The 24,048-nt window shown below is 41.9% G+C and overlaps 1 protein-coding gene and 1 long non-coding RNA gene across 6 annotated transcripts in view; one reads left to right on the forward strand and one right to left on the reverse strand.

Annotated features, from left to right (window-relative positions):
- The window catches only part of PLCXD2 (phosphatidylinositol specific phospholipase C X domain containing 2), a 52,104-nt gene extending 39,034 nt beyond the window's left edge, over positions 1-13,070 (reverse strand). The window contains exon 1 of the mRNA XM_032299144.1: positions 12,324-13,070. Within this exon, the coding sequence (XP_032155035.1) occupies positions 12,324-12,486 (163 nt within the window). The 5' untranslated portion in view covers positions 12,487-13,070. The remainder of the gene's footprint in view (positions 1-12,323) is intronic.
- A 114-nt stretch (positions 13,071-13,184) lies between these two features.
- LOC116565489 overlaps positions 13,185-24,048 on the forward strand; it is a 324,301-nt gene continuing 313,437 nt past the window's right edge. The window contains exon 1 of one of the 5 annotated variants that reach the window (XR_004275460.1): positions 13,185-13,292. This is a non-coding gene — a long non-coding RNA (uncharacterized LOC116565489). The remainder of the gene's footprint in view (positions 13,293-24,048) is intronic. The other 4 variants (XR_004275461.1, XR_004275462.1, XR_004275463.1 and 1 more) reach the window with 4 other exon arrangements.

Consider the following 24,048-nt stretch of genomic DNA (forward strand, 5'->3'; position numbering starts at 1 on the left):
AAAAAAAAAAAAAAAAAAAAAAAAGACAGGTATAATGACACATGGTGGTAGTCTCAGCTACTCAGAGGCTAAGATGGAGAACTGCTTGAGCCCCGGAGGTCGAGGCTTCAGTGAGCCGTGATCATGCCACTGCACTACAGCCTGGGTGACAGAACATGACCCTGTCTCAAACAAAACAAAACAAAACAAAACAAAAAAACAAAACACAAACAAAAAAAACCATAAAGAACAGACATTACAATGAACATGTATTCTTAAATGCTGAAGATGTTTAGGGTGGCTTTCGTAGAAAAACATCTTGTATTCCAACTCAGGTATTTAATCTATACAAATATTACAATAAATTTGATGTGAACAGATAATTTTGCATGTTAAAATATTTGAGGCCTGAGCTAAGAATATATTAATTTACAATGTTATTAATATATATGAGAAATATGCCTTATGGTTATTGAATATAGCAAAAGATTTGTCTAAGAAAACAAAAAACCCTTACAGTCCTTGGGGACAATCTTACAGTCCCTTGCCTTTCAATTTTAATTACCATCATTAGTCTGTGAGCTCACCTGACTCCACCAGGCAGACTGACCTGCTCTTTCCTCTGTGATTCCATGGCAGTTAGTTGATACTTGATGAACCTAGGACACTGAGTGCTATTTATCTCCACATCTGTCTCTGCCACCTAACTGTAAGCCTTTGAGGGCAGAATCATGTCTAATTCATGCCTATATCTCCATACTTAGTTTCTGGAATTTAGTAGGTACTGAATACATCTATACAGAATAAATGTAAACATGAATATCTGAATAAACAGATGCTTAGAGAGTTACCTAAGGCTGGTAGGCCTAGATCTCCCGATCCTTTCCCAAACTTCTGTTTGCTCCATCCAACATTAAACAGGTAGAGTTCACTCTCTGCTCCTTTTCACCCCTTACACCTGTTTACCCCTAGCTCCATTTATCTCCCTTTGTCCTTCTAGCTTGAGTTATCTGGGTCAATGAAGAAGAATGTGTCAGAAAACATAGAAACAAAATTAACCTGAAAGGATGACTAAAGGAACAACTTAATAAAATATCATGTTGAACAATTTTAAAGGTAAAGTGCCAGAGAGTAGATTTCTTGCAACTTATGCCTGCATAAATTATCTTCTAATAATATCTCTTTGGAGCCACCAATCTCACACTTCTGAATTAGGTCCTTGAGAAAAATGCAACATTTATAGAGAACTTGACTTCATATTAACAAGTGCAGAAAGGGTGAGGCATCTTTAGGGTATACAAATTTAGTCATTATGAGTCCAAGATTCCAGATCAGGAGGCCATTTAGTAGTCCCTTGAACCAAAGATAACTTCTTTAAACCTTCTTCTCAACCTGTCAGACTTGTTTATTTTCCGTGAGGCATGTGGGAGAGTATTAATAATAACCATCAAACTGCCTGCAAAATCTGAGAGTGCCACGTGGCCAATTTAATTTTTAATCAGTCGCCTATTGAATTCATAATTATCCACAATGCAACAAAGCAACTGTTTAAGGCAGAATACTTGGAAGCAGAGGATGTTGATCAACTTATTCTTTTTTTATGTGCTGAGACGCCAAGGGGCATCTCACTGTTTGGGGAGAGATAGCCTGGGAATTAAGAGAGTCAGTCTTGGTCAACCCTTGCAACTGGCTGGATGAGGCTGGAGATAACTGGATAAATCAGAGGTTTTCAGGGTACTTTTTAGACCTGCAATACGTTCAAATGAAGTAACTATGTGTGAAACAAATGCAACCTGACCTGCTGTAGTTGAAGTTTCTCCCCAGCAGTCTCCACCCTTTTCCCTGAGGTAATCAGAGGGGCACCAAGGGGGTACAAAACCTTCCCTGCTCTGCAAGGCACAATGAGCATCCCATTGCCTTAGGTATTCCCCAAGTCAGCTCCGGCATCCTATGATTTATGTGAGTCAAAGGGTTTTCAATCCCATGTGTGGGGGGCATTTTAAAGCCCTCTACATGGGGAGGGGTTCCTATTCTCTTTTGAAAGGTTTTCTCTTCTTCAATTGTCCAATAGACCCCAATCCCTACTCCAAATAAGATACTGTAGATAATTCATTCATAAGAAATTCTTCTTCTATTTTGCTAATGTGTATACCACTCTTTCTCCAAATAGATGGCATCATCTTTTTGTGAAGTAACTCCTCACAAGGGGCACTTGGTCATTCCCTAAGGAGCCTTCTCAGCTCTGAGTTTTTTTTTTTTTAACAACTTTTTTGTAAACACTAAAGAAAGAATAATAATAAGCTTTAGGAGAAGCCAGAAAAATGTTTAGGGTAGGAGAAAAAGTTACATTAAATGAACTATTCTACTGTAAAATTCTCATGCTTTTATTGAGCCTATTGGTGCAACCCGAGATATCTGTGTGTGAAATAAATCATGTTTGATGATTGTGGTAAAGCAACTAAAAGTTTCCATTTCACAGCTGGTTTATGGCATAGTAAACACAAGCTAATGCCTATGCTCAAACCTGGGCTGCCAAGAGACACTTCAGACAGAACAGGCAGAACACTAGACTAGACGAACATGAAGGGGCACCTGTCTGGGACTAGAACTCTCAGGACAAATTTTCTAAAAGAAGCTCAGGACAAATTTTCTAAAAGAAGCACAATCCTAGTTAAAATCTAAGAGACATAATCTAAAAAATAGGGATATCGGCTTTAAACTCAAACCATCTGATACTGGATATAATAGTATCTGTGGGTGAGGGTAGAAAGTTGGGCAAATTGTGAAATGTGAAGATTTAGCTCTAAAACCATCTCCACTGTGTGCCACCTGTGCTCTTCTCCCAATTCTGAAATGTCCCACAGGTGCCTCAAACTAAGCACCTCTGCTTCCTTCCTCCACCTCTAAACCTGCTCCTTTATCCATACTCCTGGGAATGCCGTCAACTTCCTCTCACTCACCCAAGCCGGCTGCACCTTCTCTTTTGCCTTCCAAGTAATCGCCAAGCCCTGCTGACACTTCCTCCTAAATAGCTCCTGAGTCTGTTCTCTCTTTTTTGGTCCATGCTGTCACCCTCCTCCTCCCATTTTAATGACCTCATAGCAACCTAATTGGTCCCCTTGATTACAGTGCTTCCTGGTTTCCCATATATTGTGTGCTGCAGTGAGAGTGATCTTTCCAAAACACAAAGTTGATCTTGTGATTTGCATGCTTAAAACTGTTCCCAAACCTGTTCAGGTAAAGTTAGCTAACTTTTGTTTTCTTAAGACCGAGTCTTACTCTGATGCCTAGGCTGGAGTGCAGAGGTGCGATCTCAGCTCTCTGCAGCCTCTACTCCCTGAGGGTTCTCAGGAGAACTGAGGGTTCTCCTGCCTCAGTCTCCCAAGTAGCTGGGATTACAGGTATCTGCCATCATGCCTGGCTAATTTTTATATTTTTATTACAGACGGAGTTTCACCATGTTGGCCAGGCTAGTCTCAAACTCCTCACCTCAAGTGATCCACCAGCCTCGGCCTTCCAAAGTGCTGGGATTACAGGCATGAGCCACTGTGCCCAGCCTGAAGTTAGATAACTTTAACATGGCTTTTAAGACCTCTAAATATGTTGTCACTTTACTCCCTGACTTTCTCCTCCTTGCAACCCATAGTACAACCAAAATGAAATATTTAGGTTTGTCAAATGGGCCATTCCCTCTCTTCAAGATCCTCACCCATTTTATTTCCCCTCCTAGAGCATGCTTACTCTGTTCGTCTTATCCTGGGGGCTAACGTCTATGTATTCTTCAGAGTTTAGTTTGTTCTTAACTTCCTCTAGGAGGCCTCCCTGGACTCCCAAGTCTTGTTAAGATGCCCTTGCTATATGCTTCTTCCATCAGTAATGCATGCCTCTCTAGTCATCCTACATAGCCTATGGTGTTCCAACTGCTTGATGAAATGTCCATTTCTCCAACTAGACTGTCAGCTCTTTGAAGGCAAGGACCATGTCTGTATTGATCATCACTGAATCACTAGTGCCTCGGAGAGAGCCCAGTATATGGAACAAAATTAACATACATGTGATAAGTAGAGGGAAAGAAACAATGAGTTTCTCGTCTTAACCCACTGTATCCCTAAGAACTGCTGGGTCATTTTGTTTCCATTCACTCTTATGCAGTCATTTTAGGGGCTTTACCACCCATTTCTGACCAACTCTTTCAATGGCTGCTTTTTGCCATCAAGATGACATTCAATCTTGGCATGGCATGTAAGGCTCATTAGGATCTAGTTCTTGCCTACTTTTCCAGCCTCATATTTATTCCTTTATTTAAATAAAATCCGTGCTGTAACCACACCAGACTCCTGGCTTTCCTTAAGGTCACCATGTTCTCTGACTCCTCAGTCCCTCTGCACTGGGACACCTGCTTTCTATTCCTCACTGTTTATATTTCAACCCAAGGGTACTCTTGGAAGTCCAACCCACCAAGCTTTCCTTCTACTGTCAGTAACAGAATTGAGTATTGGTTTTCGGAGTGTTACAGCCCCCATGCATTTTCTCTATCGTGTTTGAATTTTGGTTTCCTTCTAAGGTCATATTTTCATGCAGAACAGGGAGAATAATCTTACTGATCTGTATTATCACCTGATTTAACACAGTACCTGGCACAAAAGGGCATTCAGTAAATACTTTTTGAGTCAATAACTTTCCTTTAAATGAATACAAATTTTTAAATATAGGCAACGAGAACCAAAAGAAGCAAAAAGAGTAAGCAGGCACTGATGCATATTTTAAGCCAAATGAACACAACACACTCATATAATTCTTGTGAGGGTCCCTATGGACACCTACTGCCAAGATGATGACCTAAACTCAAACCTGGGGAGGATGGATGAGAATACTGTTTTCACCTTTCTCTGCTTGACATTTATTTGGGAAGTGGTGTATCTGGATTCAATTGCACTTTAAAAATAACGCTTTTCATATATAAGCCTTCAAATCATACATGTTCATAAAATATTCATCTCAGTCTGACAGGGCCTAGGAATTTTTCAGTTCCACCATAACTGCAGATTGCTGCCACACTCGAACACATTTGCATTATAGCACACAAATGGGTCCTATTTTTTCCTTTATTTTCATCTTGTCAGGCCTCAACAGAAATAAAAATACTGATAGAAATTCTCTAAGAAGAAATGATATTTTACAGCTGACAGTTCTAGAGTAATTGGACATTAACAAAAAACCCCCAACCTGTTATTTTCTTACTTAGCTGCTTAGTAAAGACGGCTTGTGTTTCACAGATGAAATAACCTAGACATGCCCCTTAGAGCAATGCAGGTCTCTGTAGCTCAACCTGTTTTATCTTGAAGTTACCTACAGACCTACTAATATAATCCTCCCATGTACTCTGATCCTCACAGTGTTCAGCAATATAATCGAAATTCCTATCGATGTTTAAAAACACAAGAGAGAAGGTGGAAGGGCTCCTGCTTAACCACAAATGTAAATACTAAAACAAATTTAGGCACAGATCTCCTCCACCTAAATTTGGTTCTCGATGCGTGTTCAAATTCTTTCATACATACAAACACACCCACCTATTACATATCTACAAATAATCCCTCCTCTGCAGGCCTAGTTTGAAACTCTAATTGGGGTTAGTCAGCATTGGCAAAGTGGCTTGTGACTTTCCCAGAGGCAAAGTTGTGAGACGGGAAAGCACCACTAGCATTACCTTTAGTGTGCTTGTGCTCCTAAGTTCCTAGAGGCAGGAGAGAGATGTAGAAGCTACCTGTCACATCTAGTGGAGGTCAGGTCAGATCACGTGTTAGAAACCAACTCAGCAGCTTCAGAAGCACGTCTGAGAGAGGAGCTTGCAGGTGGAAGCAGCACGCTCCAAGGGTCTGAAATGTCAGTAGGCATGTTTTGCAACATGTTTATGACTGGTAAACAATAGCAGGCATTGAAATTTGGGCCCAGTGCAGGTTGAAGCTGAGGCTAAGGTCATAGCTAAGTATCTGTGCATGTGAGTGTATTTGGGTGGTGTATATATGTTGCATGTGTGGGTGATGCATGTATTTGGAGGGATGATGAAGTTATTATTCCAATAGCTGGGGAAGGAATTATAAGATATGTGGAAGTATTTGTTCAAAGGAAAGCATTTTGTAATATTCCCACTCTTGAGCTAGGAACAAAATGACTGGGTTAGGAGGGCAAGTGATGAGGAAATGAGAAGAGCAGAACAGAGTTAACAACATGCTTCTGTCACAGAGGGCTGAGTTTTTCCCAAGGCTCTGGATGTCTGGAGATGACAAAGTCTGACAGCTGAATTTGGGATGGGACAGGACAGAGTAAATAACTACAGAAAGCTTTTTGGCTCTTTTCATCAGCCACCCTCATATTGCATCTAATACTCACTTGGCACTCACATCCTGGGCAACCCTATGTGTTTCCTTCCCTTAACTCTAAAGCCTCTTTTGCAGGGTAACCATTCAAGTTACCCTAATCTGATCGGACAAAGAACACTGAGTCAGATAGTTTACTTGAACTGTCAGCTTCTTAACTAGATTGTAAATTACCTGAGGGTATGAACTGCATCTTACACCTCTTTTTTGTTGTCCATTCCAGGCAGAGGCTTTCAATAAATGAATGTTATGATTGACTTTTTAAAAAGATACTGTTATTTTATTTTATAGTGCTTATTTTGTGACAGAAAGCATGCTATATGAATTAACTTATTTCTCACACTAAAAAAATGAGGTGGTGCACAGATTACCTCTGTGTTACAGAGAAGGACACTGAGGCACAGAACGGTTAAGTGATTTGTCCAAAGTCATAGTGATTGTAAAGGGCAGGGTCAGTATTTAAATTCAGATAGTCTGGCTGTAGCATTCATATTCTTAATCGATCCATGATCTTTCTTTTTATAGACATGTGTGATTCTAGAATTCTTTGTGGCTTTTGTAATTTGTGGGAGGAGAGAGGGCTAGATGAGCCTTCTTAGGAGTGAAGCCTACTAATGGGACCACCACAGTCATAGCCTCTTTTTATTCTTCGCCATGGCGACCCAGAGGGAAAAAAAGAGAAACAAAAATAAACTAGTCCCCTTTAAGAGACCATTTTGGTCTCATATGATTTTTTTTTTTCATCGAGTCAGCCTTGGTAGATTCAGCTTGGTCCTTGGTTTCCCACAACCTCAAATCCTGTAGGAGAATGGATTTGTTTTAGGGCCAACTCATGGTTCATGGTATCCTCAAAGTAGAGCCAACCAAAACTTCTTGTTACACAATTTATTTTGTGCCCTTTTGGGGAGGTCCCCAAATCTCTTTTAGATGTGCCAGATCTGGTTCAACTTTCAGAAGCAAGATCAGAGTAATGACTCCATCCTGCTCCATTAAGTGATTTTGTCTCCATGTCACACATGTGGGAAGGGGCTGTGGGGGCCGCAGGAACAAGACCTGTAGGAATCTCCAAGTGCTCAAGGGCAAAACTGCTAGAAAAGGAGAGGATTCCAGAAAGGTAGAAAAAAAGAGAAGAGAATGATCACTAGCAACATGAGAACAGAGAATCATCTGGGAATCGGAGAGCAGTGAGGAGCACCTGTGGAAGGTTGACCCTGGCAAGGGAAGGCTGGGAACCAGGTCAGGTCAGTGGAAAGAAGGCAAAGAGGGGAACAGGAAATGGGATCTGGGAGAGGCAGCAGCCAGGCAGCAAAGATGAGAAGCTCTAATTTGACACAGGAAGAAGGAAGGTAGAGCGATGGTGGGTGAAAGAACTGTTCCTAGAAAAGAAGTTACACCAGAGCTCTGCTTCTGACTCTTGTGACCATTTCACTTGGCCTCAAAATTTTCATTTCTAATGGGGGATTAGTGATGAGTCTTGTCAAGCCTAATCTTCAGGAATATTATGTGCAATAACAAGAAATGGATTGGAAAATCTTCATATAGTTTAACGTGGCTATTTGTGACAGTTGAATTTAACCAATCTACTCAGTTCAGCTCTGATCACAATGAAAAATGATGGTGGCTGCAAACCATGATTCTAGCGTTCTTATTCCAGACTTTCCATACTTTCAATTATTCACTCAACTGTCACCAATGACTGCGCTGCTACCTTCTACTGGGATTTAGAATTATAAAGAAAAATAAGATATTTTCCGTTGACAAGTTGTTCACATGGGAAAAACATACACTTAAAAATAACAATGTGTTGAGAAGTACTACGACAAAGATGCTGTAACAGGGATATAGAGGGACCAGAGACGGTGTCCTCTAGCCAGTTCCCTCACATACCCCCATTTACAAGCTCAATTGGTTAATTCCACCTGGAAATCCCCCTTCCCAACCCTGACCCTCAAGCCATATCCCTTGAAGTCCTGACCACTCCTCAAATTCTAGATCAAATGATATTGTCTCAACAAGGTAGTTCTTAATTAATTCCAAATTCCAGAAGTTGGAATTAGTCTTTCCATTCTGTGTGCTTCCGTAATGTGTTATTTGTGTTTCTGATTTAAAATTTTTTCTAATTACTTTGCTTTTTTTAAAAAAAACTGTATGATGAAGGTACATATATACAGATCTATATCTATATCTATATATCTATAGAGGTTTCTTAAAGTGCACTTAGGGTCTGGTGAGGTAAAAGTTCATTTACATTAAGTAATCTACAGCCCCTTTTAAGAGGCTAAAGTGAATAGACCCTGCTTCCTTCTGGCAATTGTGAATCCTTGTTTGTACATTTTCTTGTTTTGAAGAGGCATACAACAAATAGCTTTTAGACCTAAAATGACCCAGTCATTCCTTCCAGCTCTTTCTACATTGGACAAAGAACAGGCAACAAAATAAAACAAAAAAACTCAAATTAATCATATAATTTTTAATCTGGAAAGGATTCTATATTTAATTTAACCCAATATCTTAATTACAAATGAAGAAACTATGTCCTGAGAAATTTGAATACTTCAATATTACATGGCAAGAATCAACAATAAGTTTCACAACCCTTAAGTTCAAGGCTCTTCCCAATAGAAGCTTCCCCAAGTGTAAACCAACTAGTTTACCTTTAATAAGAAAGAAAGAGTGCATTTAAAAAAAAATGGAATAGCATTAAAATGTACAGAGAAAACAATTTATTGAAAAGCAGTATACATTATAGAGAAATGTTTTTCCCATTAGTCCATTTGTCCACAGAGAATATCATGCTTTCACAAACATCAGTGAAAATGTTGTAGAGTTTAAAGCTTTAATTAAAAAGTTTGACTTTTGTGATGTCTGGATCCTTTATCCTTCAGACATCAAATGATTCTATACAGACAGCAATGAGAATTATTTTGAGTTTCTTCTCCAAGATATTTTAATATGTTTGTTGGTACTGGTCATTAACAGGTGTTCTTAACAGTTGCGGAAGTAAAATAATACACCAAGGCTCTGTTGAGAGGTGCACATTCACACATGTTCTCTCCCATCATGACAGGCAAATGCAGCAGGTGCACTCAAATGTGACATAGTTTACTCCATCTCAGTTCTGCTATTATTGCCAGAAGGCTTATCTTTTCCCTCCCCTTTTCTATGTCCTCGCTGCCCTATCACCATCCTGATAGATCTGACTCTGACCTATAGATGTCCCAGATTGGGCATGTGGGCGTGCGCGCACACACACACACACACACACACATGCGCCCCCCCCCACACACATGCAAAACAGGTTGAAGCACTCAAACTGAATTTAAAAGTTACTGCATTCCAATTCTAAACAGGCATATGTATATATAATATGTATATATGTACATATGTATGTATATATAATATGTATATATCTACATATATCACAATTCACAACTATATGTATATATATGTATATATGTACATATATGTACATATAATATGTATATATGTACCTATATATTCGAAGTGATAATCACTTAGATTAATGCCACTTGCTTTGAAAATCTCTTTCATTCACTGCAGAGGATGGTCTGAAGAAACTGGCTTTCAGTTAGGGACTACTCCACTGCTCTGCCACTCCCAAGGACCCTTCAGGGGCACAGAGACAGTGCCTGGGTTTTGCAGCTCCACAGGGGCTTAAATACAAGTTCTACCACTTACTATTTGTGTGATCTTGAGAAAATTACTTCTTTGAACAATAATTTCCTTAATTCTAAACTGAAGATGTTAATACCCACTTTATGGAGTTATGAGGATTGGAGGTAATGTACACCAATGGGTGCTGCGTGCTAGTGCTCGGCAAAATAACAGCTATTATGATGCACAGGATGATAAGAGGGAAGAGTTAGAGAGGAAGTGGGGGGACGATGGCGGCCCCCATTTCTTAAATGCCTTCTATATTTCAGGGTTTCTCAGCAAGGATTGATAGAACTTGACTGCTAGTATTTATCTGGTGAGTATTAAGCTCAAGGTAGAGAAAAGAGAACTAGTAGGGGGAAGTCCATGAATGGCTAGCATTTAATATGTGATTTTCCTGTCTTGAGCCTACACATACATACACTTAATGTCCCTTCCACTGCTGAGAAAATAGCATTTCATAGTAGTGAATTTAGCATCTGTTGAGGAGTCAAGGCCATTGTTTTTTTCTTTTTGCTTAGCAGAACCAGACTTCACAAAGCAGGGTAAAAAAAATCTTGTGATCCCCATGGCGGCTAATCATATAATTTCCAGTTTCAGCAGTAGGTCCCAGCTATTTGCTCCCCGCTACCCCAGCAAGTTTAGTAACTGCAACATATCCTATGGATCACAGAACAAATGCCCAGTTCCTTCCTCCAGTCACAGAGGCAGAATACACAGCCAAGCCAAGCCACTAGCAGAGCTGCTGTTATGGTTTGAGCTGTCCAAAGTACAACAAGGAAGGAGGAAGCCCCAACCTACCCCGGACATGCCCTGAATGACACAGCCATTTAGGGCCTGCATAAGATGCCATTCTATTTGCAAACACATACTACCTGCCGTTATCACTCAACAAAATAATTCCATTAGAAGGCCTGAAGGCAAATGACTAATGTTAAAAGTGGCCCAAGCATAATTTCAGAGACAACTCCACAGGCGTCAATTAAACATGGAAAAGACCTGTTCTGAAGCATGCCCATTTGGCATTTCCCAAGGAGCTGTAGTCAATGGCTGATAAAACATACGTAACATAACTATAAAGAAATTTTGCAGCCCTCTCCTTGCTCAAAAGCAACCTGAGTCCATGAGGACAATGAACCTGGAAGACATCCAAAAGAAGAGGTGAGTAAAGAAAAGCCTGCATTTGAAGCCAGCATTGCTCTTTCTCATGCACAGAAAGCAAAGATCAGGAGTTGCATGAGGTCATCTTTTCAGCCACCAAAAACAAACAAACAAAAAACCAACCAAACCTCAAAAAAACACACAACAAAACAAACAACAACAACAAAAAAAACAAAAACAAAAACAAAAAAACCCAGACGGGTCTAGGGAATGCTTGGGAGTTTGTCTGGTAGTCTAGGGGTGAACTTCAATTGTTGTGTCTCCAAGTGAAAGAAAGAATTGGCAGCAGTCCATCCCCTGCTTCTAGGAGTGCTTTCCAGTAGCAGCACTGTAGGACATGCTCAGCACACCAGACCAAACTCACTGTCCAAATATCTTTCCCTAGAAATCATACATTAACCACCTTCTGAGCGGAAGGAAGAGGACACATTTAACAAATGATGTCAAGGCATAAAACCTCCAGCAGAGAGACAGTGGCTGGAGCAGAAGTGCTTTGCAAGGCTGCAGCTCTAAATCAGTCGGGCAGACACCTGTATACATACATATAGAGAGAGACAAAGCTTCAAACACCACCACCTCATCACGCCTAGTGACTGCTGGTGATGAGAGTTAGTATCTTCTATTCTGGCTTTTCTAACAACAAAAATGTGTCTTTATACTCAGTTCTGATTCCGAACGTATTCTCTAATGCTTATGCATTTTTTATTTATCCAATACACAAGGTCAGATAAATGAGAAAGAAAATATTGATCCAGATCTAAAATAGTTCTTGACTTTTAATTCATTACCTTTGATATCTCTTTCAAATGATTTAAGTTAATGCACCCCTCACATACACATAACAACATTAAAAAGGATAATATTCTTAGAATGGGGCTAGCAAATATAAGCAAAAAACAAACAAAAAACCACAAGCAAAAACAATGATGCTTCCATTCTCATGAGTCCTTTTACCAATGATGCAGCGTACGGAAATCTCTTTAAAGAAGCTGCTTCAGTGTTAAGTTTTTGGTTTGGAAATGAAAAGGGGTCACTGACAATTAATTTCTAGCACAAAAGAAAAGCAACCCAACCCCTTAACAACACTAAAATGGCAGAACTAAACACGGTGGAAACAAGTAGGAATACCTGGGATTGCCAGATTGGAAATGGGGAGGTTGTGGAGGTGAGGGGGGAGCGAGGCCATCCAGTCGGCATTGCAGACCTCCGATGATGTCTTTGTCCCGCTGGGGTTGGGGGAGCAGATGGTCCCCATCCTGAGTTTCCTCCTAGCCTTCCTAACTGCTAGCATCCCTGTCGTTAACAAACTGGCCAGTCTCAGCCCAGTGCCACTCACTCAGTGATCATCACTTCTCGGGCTCTGTGGACGTTTCAGGGCGACGCTTGCCACGCCAGTATTTCCAAAATGCCTCTCTTGCTGGGAGACGGGGCAAACAGATGGATCCCTACCCACTAGCACCCGCAGTTCCCACTCTCTCCGGCCCAGCCTCGGCTCCACTCCCTTAATCTGCTCAGTCCCAGCTCTGTTAAACTTCTTACGTTTCCCTCTGGAGATGGGGGAAGGTAGGCCCCTAAGACATGAATCTTACAAAAAACTGAAAGTCCGAGGAGCAGCCACGCCCGGAGCCCCTCACAAGACAGGTGCCCACCCCGTGTACAGACATGCCTGCGGGTCCATACACACGTGCGCGCCCCGGGCGCGCCGGCTCTACCCTGATTTATGTTTCTATATATGTCACTAGGCTGGTACACAAGCTGGGCCTGCCTGCTACTCACCACCCCCGCTTCTCCGCACAGACGCCCCCTGTCCTGTGGCTTCCTGAAAGACACACAGAAGTGCAGCCGGCGGCACCCCGACTCCCGGCAGCCCCGCCCGTCACTGCCGGGCAGATTTGCCGGGCTAGGCGGCCCATGATTGGTCGCTGGCGGAGCGCGCTCGGATTGGCCAGCTCCCTCCGGGCTGCCCCTCCGTCCCGCTCCCACGCCTCCCCCGCTTCCCAGGCTCCTCCCTCCGTTACTCCTGTCTTCCTGTGTGAGTGTAGAGACGCGTAGAGACGCCTCGGGAGCGGCTGCGTTCGGGGAAACTTGCAGGCTTCGGTCAGTCGGTCCTCAGATAAGTCCTCTTTCCTCCAGCCCCTCACACAGTCAGCACTCAGATGTTCAATGCGACCACAAATGTTTCCTTCTTTCTTTCACACACACACACTGAAAGGGTTACATTTTCCGTAAACCACAGAAGCAGCAGAAATGTAGTAGTAAGAGGCCGAGAAAGGTGCTGTATTGTTGCACCAGAGCGAGCAAAGAAAATCAATATCAAGACAAAAGTATGCCAAGTTGCAGGGTTTTTATTGCTGGCAGCCACGGAGGACTCAGGTCTCTCCAACCCGTGGCCCCGAACCCAGTGGGAGCAAGGTATTTAAGCTGTAAAACCATATCCTTGTTCCCTGGGGGCTCAGGGGTTGTGCAAGGCAAGCTGTTTGTTGCAAGGGAATGGGCAATGGTGGAAAATTTTTAACCTTAGAAAATAACATTTTCTGAGAATTACCATATAATAACAGTTCTGCTCAGGGCCCAGGTGACTTTTCTTTAAGATGGCAGTGCTTAAGCTTTTTTTTTTTTTTTTTTTTGTGCCTATGTCATTCCCTCCTGTTATTTAGTACATGAGTCAAATCTTTTATTCTTTGATTAAAACTATTTGGTCAGTTTGGTTTAAGGGTTCATACTGGGATCTTAGGATCATTAGTTTTACAGAATTAACTCTTGACTGGATTATCTTGAGCAACTCAAGGGCCAAACACAAGTCCTAGTAACAATAGGACCTTCTTGTCCATTGTAGATATTTACACGGGGCAAGATGTATAAGGATGTGCACAGTACGGGGTCAGAGAAATTTTTGAACTGATAAGTGAAATGCAGTTGGACTGAAAGTGCAGGCTAGCTAAGATGATTTTGGGGCAGTAAAGGGTTGTTCTGTTGTAGCTCAAGGGAAGGGTTTTATTACAGCGTATGGGGAGTTAGTGAGGGGATAATTAGGGGAATGATAACATTCACCTTTTCCTTCTAGATCTCCCAGGGTCAGGTGGAACTTGGTTTCAGAGCAGGGGATGTTGGAGGGGGTTATGGGCAGCTGTGCTGCTAAGCCTGTGTAAAAAGGTGGCTGCGAGTTTCAGTATAACCAACAGTCTGCACCCAAGTTCGGGCTGGACTGGCTAAATAGGTGGTGTGTCGAGGACAGCATATCTAGGAGGTTTAAATCTTCTATGGTTAGAGTTGCTACTGATGGGGATGTGGTGGGAAGGGTGAGGTTAGGAGAAGGAAGGGTAGGAGAATGGAATTTGTGGGTTTTGGGGAGAGGTTTTGGGGGCCGTATGACTTCGGCAATTTGTCCTATAGGGCGGTTGGGTCATGGTGGGGCCGTGCGCTGGATGGTAAAAATATTTCCCCAGTCCCATCCTGACACATATGGTTTGATACCCCAGGTATGTCCTGTGTTCCATCTACTGTCAGGGTTGAGTATAGTTATTTTGGGTGGGTTACAAGTGCCGGCGACAGAGCCTGGGTTTGGGGAGGACACTCATTGGAAAGAAATGAAGGAATATATGTTTTTGGTGTATCCTGATATAGTGGAGATGGTCTTAAATCCCCAGTGAGGGCAAAGGCACTCATTTAAGTTTTTACAGTTCCATCTCTGTTGGCTAGCAGAGCCTGGGTGTAGGTAAAGACCCTTTCCCTGGAGAACTTCTTCCTGCTGTGTACTACCACAGCCCCAACTATTTTTCTTTATTTTGCGTGAAATTATAGGTCCTGCATGAGGCATGATAGGGAGTGATTCAGATGGAGGTTTTTTAAGCTTGGGCCTACAATATCACAAAGATCTAGGAAGAAGGTTACGGGGCTTTTTGGGGAATGCTCAAGGGTAGAGTTGACTAGGGTGGATCCATGCCTGTTCGAGCACTCACATATTCTCCAGTGGAGCCTTCAGTACGTACCTATTGAAAGTAAGTAGGCTCTAAGAGTGGGGGGGATCTGCCATGGGAATTTACAACATGGGTTAGGGAGGCAAGGGTGGTGGCTGCGAAGAGCGTACAAGTCTTAGCTTTAGCAGGTCCGGGGATGTGTGGTCGACACTCCGTTGTTCTTCTGGTGGGGCAGTCTTGGCGTGGGTGTGGTGAATCCAAGCTGTTCGTCCGTCCACTTTGAGTGCGGTGGGGGTGGTCAGGATAACCATGTAGGGTCCTCTCCAACGGGGGGTGAGGCCAGAGGTGGTGAATCTTTTAACTAGGACTGAGTCTCCAGGCTGGAAGGAATGTGTTGGTTGGTCCGTGAGGCCCACTGGTGTGGGACGAGTGTCTCTGATGATCTGGTGCACCTGGGATTGGACAGAGTGGAGCACCTGTAAGGACTTAAGGCGTGTACTGTTAAGGATTTCTGCCTGCTCGGTATCCGCGGGTTTGGGGAGTAGGGAGGAGGCCTGCCAAACATGATTTCAAAGGGGGAGAAACCTTTCTGATAGGGGGTGCATCGGACACGGAGGAGGACAGAAGGAGACAGGCTGACCCAGTTTTCACTGGTCTCTAGGATAAACTTTGTTAGGGTTTCTTTTAAGGTCCAGTTCATCCGCGCGACCTGTCCTGAACTCTGGGGACGATAGGCACAGTGTAATTTCCTTGGCTAGGCTCTGAGAAATTTGTGCCGTGAAGGCTGGCCCATTGTCCGATCGTAGCATTAAGGGCAGGCCGAATCAAGGGACCAAGTCCTGTAGGAGTTTTTTGTGACCACTAAAGCGGTCTCAGACCTAGTGGGGAAGGCCTCAACCTATCCAGAGAACGTGTCTACAAACACAAGGAGGTATCTGTAGCTGTTTACCGGGGGCTTTACTTCAGTAAAATCTATTTCCCAGTGTTCTCCAGGGCTAGTTCCCAGGCATTACATAATTAAACTTCACCTACACATCACTGCGCAGCAGTTCCCTGCCGTTATTCCCGTTTTACAGAGGAGGCAGTAATGAAGCATATTTGTATTGTCCTGTTGTTTGGAACCTTCTTTCAAATTCCTTGTCCCATTTGCTCTTCACAGTACCCCCACCAGGAAGGGAGAGTTGCTGATATAATTCCCTTGAACAGATGAAATGAAAGTCTGGAAGCATTCAGGGAGCTGAATGTGGTGGCACTATTGGAAATCCTGTTTTGGAATGAGGCCTGCTAGTATGGAGGCTCAAAGGCACACAAACCCATTTCCCTGCTTTCTACAGTGTTCCCTACTCCTTCAAATGGTACTTTTCTGTAATAGGAGGAAAATACGAGGTCTCTGCTGATCTGAGGACTTTGCACATGAACATCACAGGGACATCTTGGCAAACAGACAAATCAAGAAAAGCACCCTGGTCTTGATGGTAGGGTCCCAGAGGGGCTTCAGGCCAGGCAGGTCCTCAGTAACTCAGGAAGACCTTATGGGAAAAGCAAGCGGCCGCCTGGGCTAAGACCAGACTGAAGGCTCATATACAGATCTGTAGGTCAGCTCGCATTTAATCACCAAATGGCCCCACCTCATCTACCCCGCCCCAAACCACCTTTCTTTCTTTTTTTTTTTTTTTTTGAGACGGCGTTTTCGCTCTTGTTACCCAGGCTGGAGTGCAATGGCGCGATCTCGGCTCACCGCAACTTCCGCCTCCTGGGTTCAGGCAATTCTCCTGCCTCAGCCTCCTGAGTAGCTGGGATTACAGGCATGCACCACCATGCCCAGCTGATTTTTTGTATTTCTTTTTTTAGTAGAGACGGGGTTTCACCGTGTTGATCAGGATGGTCTTGATCTCTTGACCTCGTGATCCACCCGCCTCGGCCTCCCAAAGTGCTGGGATTACAGGCGTGAGCCACTGCGCCCGGCCGCAAACCACCTTTCTATACACATAACTCCTGCTGCGTAGTGGCTGCTTTTGACATCTTATTAAAATTTCCTCTTTCAGGCTATTCTTAACATTCATTTAAACCTAGTTTGCTGCATAATATTCCCATTTTGTTTGTTTGGTTTGGTCTGGAGGAGTATCACTTGTATGTCAAGTATCACCTGTATGTAATATTTTTCATATATCTTCTTATGCTTAAAAGGGTTCTTTGGTATAAACATAGTATTCTTTGTTTTCAAGTACACCACAGGATATTGGGAGTATGTCACCTAGCTCTTTGCATCAATGTTTTTTTTTTTCTTCCCACCCACTCCCCTAGAAAAATGACTCTGTGAAGTAATATCTTAAGATTTATTTTTAAAGTGCCAACTTTCAAGGCTTCCCTTTAGCCCCAAATTTCCAAACATAAACTTTATGGAAGCTGTCTAAGGCAAACACAATGTATTCTTTAGGCTTTACTGTGAAATGTTAATTTTAGTGCCTTTTTCCCCTTTATTTTTCAGCTGTTAATGAAAGGAATGAGCAATATTTAGAAAGCATCAAACTTTAGAGACTTAGCAACATCACTGAGAACTTGAAAGCAAGTAGAACCACTTCAGAATGAGATGATTTGCACCTGTCTGAAATTGGCAGCTTTTAAATTTACAGTTACTTGATTTGCCTAAGGAAACAATTCAAAAAGAGGGCAACACTTTTTCCATATATTCCTGAGTCAGTCCTGGAAAATATCTAGCAGATAAAAACACAGTATCTAGTACAGAACTTGGCATATAGCAGGTGCTCAATATTTATTGGAAGGAGGTAGATGCCTGGTAAATGCTCTTGGTGAATGTCATGCTCTGTTGGGCTGTAAGTAGTGTCTTAGAGCAGTGCTTTTCAGAAATTAATATGTAAATCAATCATATTCTGATTAAATCAGTTTGAGATGGACCTGATGTTTTTCATATTCAACAAGCTTCTAGCTGATGCAGATAATTCTGGCCCAGACTACACTCTAAGTAGCAAGGCCTTAGAGAACAGGCTCATGTTTGATAGGTGGGATATGCAGTGCTTTTCCCTCTTTTCCAAGATGTTATAATATTTTTATAACTCTTTTATAATCGTAAAATAAATTTGCTTAAAAAATCTTAGCTAACAGTATCTAAGAGAATAATTTTTCTATTATGTCATGGAAACCAAATTACTAGTGGGATTTTTCTACTATGCCATAGGTATTTAGCGAAAATATTTTTTAAATAAAAATTAATACTTAGAGTTTGGATAGTTAATATTTTTATATATACTATATTCTGATATCAAAAGAAGAGAAAATGGGTGGAGGGTTTTGGCATGGGAGCGGCACGTGTAGCTGGGAAAATAGAGGCAAAGCTATGACAATGAATGATAGATGTGAGAAACTGAGGATATGCTAGAGTGGCATATGAGAGAAATTGGAAATTTAGTTAATTTACTCTCATTTAATCTTCACATGAGCCCAATAAGTTAGATACTATTACTGTTCCCATTTTACAAAGGGTACTGAGGCTTAGAGGCTACATGGCCCTGTCCAAGATCTCATAGCTAGTAAGTTGCATAGCTGTGACTCCAAGTCTTGATCACTGTGTCAAGGGCTTCCCATTATATGTTACCTGTTACTGTAAACCTGGGGAAGGCTGTTTATGACCAAAGCGTATTAAAGAGTTGGACTTTTTTTTTTTTTTTTCTATTGACAAAAACGGTCATTGCAGGTTTTTGGGAAAGGGAATAAAATGATTCACGTTGTACTTTAGGAAGGTAACTATGGCAGAATGGAGAATGCTTGGAGAAGTAAGAGTCTTTAGATAAATCACTGAAATCAATTAAGCAATGAAAAGTGAGAAAAAAAAATGCAAAGATCTAGCACGTAGAGACTAAATGCATGGCCTTTCTTAACTCTGATGCTTGCCTTCCCATCCCCACTTCTCACCCCAAGAACCTATAATTCAAAGGCCCAAGTGGGTAGCTTCCCTACCTCTTAAATTATTTTTTATTACTTGAACACCTCATCAAACTGTTCATCCATTTTTATTAAATACAACCAGTATCATTTATATAAATACATATACAAAGTTGTTTTCTGGAAATTTTTTTCTCCATTATACTCTTATTACCCCAACCATTCCCCATTCTGTCATAGTTATCTTCCTAAAATACAATGTGAATCATTTTACTTCCCTTCTCAAAAACCTGCAGTGGCCTCTCTTACCAATATAAAAACTTTTCTAATCTCGTTAATATGCTTTGTTGTTAAACAGCCTTTATCAGGGTTACGATAATAATAGGTAACATATAATGGTAAAGACCCTACTGGGTTCCTGAAGAGCTGACCATAGCCTTTGCCCTTTATTTGGAGACTCCATTCTTGTTTGAAATGTTTGTACTTTACAAGTGGTTTGTTTTGTTTGGATTCATGTGATAAATGAGTGAGGATCCCAGAGAAAGCACCAAAACAGCTTGTCATTCAGGCATGCGTATTTTGCAGGATAGGCCGGCCTAATTTTACTTAAAGGCACCCCAAAAGCCTGGGAGGAAGCATATTGATTTAATGATATTGGGACCAGGGCTGTCCCTGGCCTCCAGAGCTAAGCTCCAGGGCTGTCTTACTTCCCAGGCTGTGTACTAGATAGGGAAGGAACAGACCCCAAGCAGAATCAGCAAGCAGGAATGTTTTTGCTCCAGGGATATTGCCTAGAGGGGAGGGAGGTTATATGGTGCTTTGAGTTCCACAGTGATGTGTCATACACAACTATTTTTTCTGGCTTGAGAAGTATGTGGGTAGAAAAGGAGTAAGGGACTGAAATGAGGAGCCAGGTAAATGAAAGATGGGCTGGAGAATAAGCTGCTTTGTTTTGTGGCCTAAAACCGGTGGAGTTTATTCCTAGTCATTTCCAACCTTCTTCACCCAGCTCAAGCCAAAAGACTGTATGGTAAGGATCAGAGTAGAATGAGGAGATGCCACCAGCATAGGTGGTGCTGGGGACATGATGACAGAAGCAGGAATTACCTCTAGGAGGAGTGACATCATTGCAGCAACTGGGGATCTTGAGGAGCCTCCAAGGAAATGGAGACACTGAGGCACACACTTGTGGACACATGATACCATACACATTCCTGACATCAGAAGAGAGTCAGAGGAACAGGATCCAGTTATTTTGTTGATTGGGGTAGAGACAGAAACCATTGTTTTGTCATTGTTACTGTGACTCAGTCCCAGATTATACACAGGGGTTGTGGCCTGGAGAAACTGGGTAGAAGAGAAGCAGAATCTTAACTAGGGAGTAGTGTTTTCTATGTTATCTCATGCCCAAGTCATATTTATGGCCCACAACTGGGTTTCTGTAAATGAGACAAGAGTGAATGGCAGCAGTGGCCAGCCATGATTGTTTCTCCCAGATTTGAAAGCTTAGTGTTTAGGAAGACCCTAAGAGCCTCTGTGTCTTTTACATTTCTTGGACATTAAGTTTTTCTGGTATGCTTTAGAGAAATTTCTTTTGACAATAGTGGCTATTAGGTTACTATAATACTTTTGAGAGGCGCTACTAACAAGCGATGATTGTAATATTCATTTTAATATCCATTAATTTTTGTCTACCACACCATACTCCAGCATCCTCTTCCCTTTCTCCTTCCCACGCCACCTGCAATTGCTGAAAAGGTAATTGAGAGGAAATAAAGGCCTCAGAGCCTTTATTTTCTAGCTAGTTATCTGCAAAGCCCTGATTTAAGATGTTGTAGAGCCACCTGCTGGTAGTCAAGGCTCACTTCAGGTCCACATACTATTTTCTTAACGTGTCAATTATCCTAAAAATGTCTAGATCACCAGCAACAGGAACAACTAGGAGTTTATGCGATATACAGATTTCTGGATCAAATGCCAGCCCTACCATATCAGATCTTCTGGGGATGGCACCTGGCCCCTTTTTTTTTTTTTTTTTTTTTTTGAGATGGAGTTTCACTCTTGTTACCCAGGCTGGAGTGCAATGGCGCGATCTCGGCTCACCACAACCTCCGCCTCCTGGGTTCAGGCAATTCTCCTGCCCTCCTGCCTCAGCCTCCTGAGTAGCTGGGATTACAGGCACGCGCCACCATGCCCAGCTAATGTTTTGTATTTTTAGTAGAGACAGGCTTTCACCATGTTGACCAGGATGGTCTCGATCTCTTGACCTCGTGATCCACCCGCCTCGGCCTCCCAAAGTGCTGGGAGGGATGGCACCTTTTATTCCTGTCTTTAAATTAAGTTCTTCAGGGGGTTTTTATGGTTCAAATGTTTGAGATCAAGGCTTTGAAATGTCAACAAATTTCTCCTTTTAAAAAAAGTTAGAATAGGTAGAAAGGCAGAGTAAACAATTCTTATCCATGCTGCATATAATTTTATGCAATTTGAGAATATTTTGGCAGAGATAGTTGATCTCAACTAGCAGGAAAACCAATTGATCTGCTACCCTTACCTTTTTTTTTTCCCTCCAGGCTACCCAACTCCAAGGTTCCTAGAATTATAAGAATTATATCAATTATTAGGAGATATTGTTGTATTAATGTATATATTAGTAATCGCTTGAGCTTCAGTCACAACAGAATGACCTCTGTGCATTTGTTATCATTTAACAAATGTAATCTTAAAAAGCAATGCATTCTTTTAACAACATGACTCTGCATTTGGGGATGCCACCATCAGTTGGAAATGGCATAATGCCACATCATCCACAGAGTAAATATTAGGTGATTGAGAACAGACATTTTCATCCTTCTCCAACTTTTTAAATATTAAAATTACAAGTCTATACAAACAACCTTGACCAACAAAACTTCTTTTTTAATAAAGTAAATAAGTTTCAATGTAAATAAAAGTGATGAATTTTTAGTGTCAACAACTCTCTCTGAATGTTAGGTTGTAGTCAAAAGCCCTTACTATGCTTGTTGGCCTTTCGATGATTTTGTTTCAAAGGATTCTGATTTGCTTAAGTGTCTGTGGTTAACTCCCTATCTCAGCCACATGTCCGGCTCTGCTCTTCCTAAACTGTAGAAACTGGTCATGGAGGAAGTCGTAGTTTATTTTAGCAACATCTGCACCCACAGCTTCCTCCTCCTTTGAGTAGCAGAAGTAAAAGAGAAAGTAAAATTTATGCCACACATCTTTCTGTTTCAGCCAAGTATAAAGGAGAATATTCTACAAGTCGGAGTTAGTCAATAAAATGAAGTAGAGGAGGAAGTGAGTTCCTATAACTGGAAGTATCCAAGCCAAGCTTGGCACCAATAAGACAGTAACGGGTTAGAATCGAAGCACTTGATGCATGATTGAACTACATGAACTTCATGGTCTTTCCAACTATCGTCTGTTTTTTTCCCTCTGTCAGCTGTAGATACCTTTTATCTCTGCACAGTTAAGCCTTTCTTGCTTCTCTTTATTATCTTTCCTCACTCAAATCTTTGACTTCATTTGCTGTAGTCAGGACTAACAGAACTTCTTTTAGGTAAATATGGACCTGATATTCTAAAATCATGCTGCTACCAGCAAAAGCTTGAGATTGTGCTTTGTGGAGTATCTTTATATTGGCAACACGTTCTAGTTCCTGGGGACACCTCAACATTTCTCTATCCTCTCCCTGCATTCAGCACCCCGGATGAGATGCTCTTACCTCAGGAAGCCAGCCTCAGAAAACACATAATGAAGCTCTCAGAGTGGGAAATATGACCTGGATGGAAGTCACCTTTAGCGTTTACATCATGCCCACAGTGGTAGGATTGGTGTGTGTGTGGCCCTAGTGCAAAGCTTCTCAACTCTTGCACCAGAGGTGCCCTAACCATGGAGCTGAGTAAATGCACACTCTGCAGAGTGGCGAGCATGGCAAGCATGATCCTGACATTTCTTTCAAGCTGCATAGTTTGTTTTTGTGAATTCATTCACGTTTTGTTACACACACATGTGCATATGTACACACACACACAAATTGATGATCTGGAGGTGCTATGTTTGCACAGTAGCTTTGAGTCCCTCCTGGCACACGCCTGTATTCTTGGGTACTTGTAACCTCTAATGGGAAAGTCCTAGGACTGAAAGAAAGGCAGCAAGAAGTCAGTTTGGTACAAGAAAGCTGTGTTCACTTGTGGCCCAGCCCAGTTTAGCAAAGTAAAAGACTACGTGTGGATTTGAAACCAAAGCTTGAAATAGTGTCCATATGCCCAAACCTTAGGCAACCTGGGACAAAAGCAGATGAAGAATCAGGGTTATGAGCCATTGGAGACATGACTGTCTCCTGAAAGAGAGTAGAGTGCTGAAAGCTTCCCACCTAAGCTTAACTCTCTGCTCTTGAGTTGACCAGGAGAAAGTTTCACCTGTAGGGCTCATCCTGCCCTTCTGTTACTGAATGTACAATATTAAAGCCTGATGAATTTACACAGAAGACATAGAAGACAAGAGGCCTCTGACTCAATCTCAAACTCCTGTGACTCCTTAGCCTGCTGAGGTATGTTCTTGCCTCAAGAGTTTTAGACCAAATTTCCTCCCCTGACTAGACTGGTGTTCTGTGTCTACTTACGTGAGTCTTGACTGATTGCTTGGATCTGGTTTTTTTTTTGTTTTTTTTTTTTCCCCTCTGCACCTGTGGTGCCTGCCTGATTCTACCAATCTGGGCTAAACTTTGAAACTGACTCAGTGCCTTATTCAGCCTAAGGCATCTGCCCAGCCACCCAGATTTAAGTCCTGATCTCTCCTGGCCTGACGGACAGCAATAAAGACCCATTAGAAGAAGAGCATTGATTTAAAGTGGACATGTTAGTCTGATGTGGAGTGAGTCAAAAGAAAAGCTAAACTCACCAGACTTGAGTGACCATCACCACTTTTAGCAAATTCTCTATTTCACAAGGCATTTTTCTTTCCCCTACTTGTTCATTTTTCGTTTCCTTTCCTTCATTCACACAGTGCTGAATTGAACA

This window comes from Sapajus apella, unplaced genomic scaffold, assembly GCF_009761245.1.
Source record: "Sapajus apella isolate SASKATOON/1434 unplaced genomic scaffold, GSC_monkey_1.0 scaffold40, whole genome shotgun sequence".
Classification (NCBI taxonomy): Eukaryota; Metazoa; Chordata; class Mammalia; order Primates; family Cebidae; genus Sapajus; species Sapajus apella.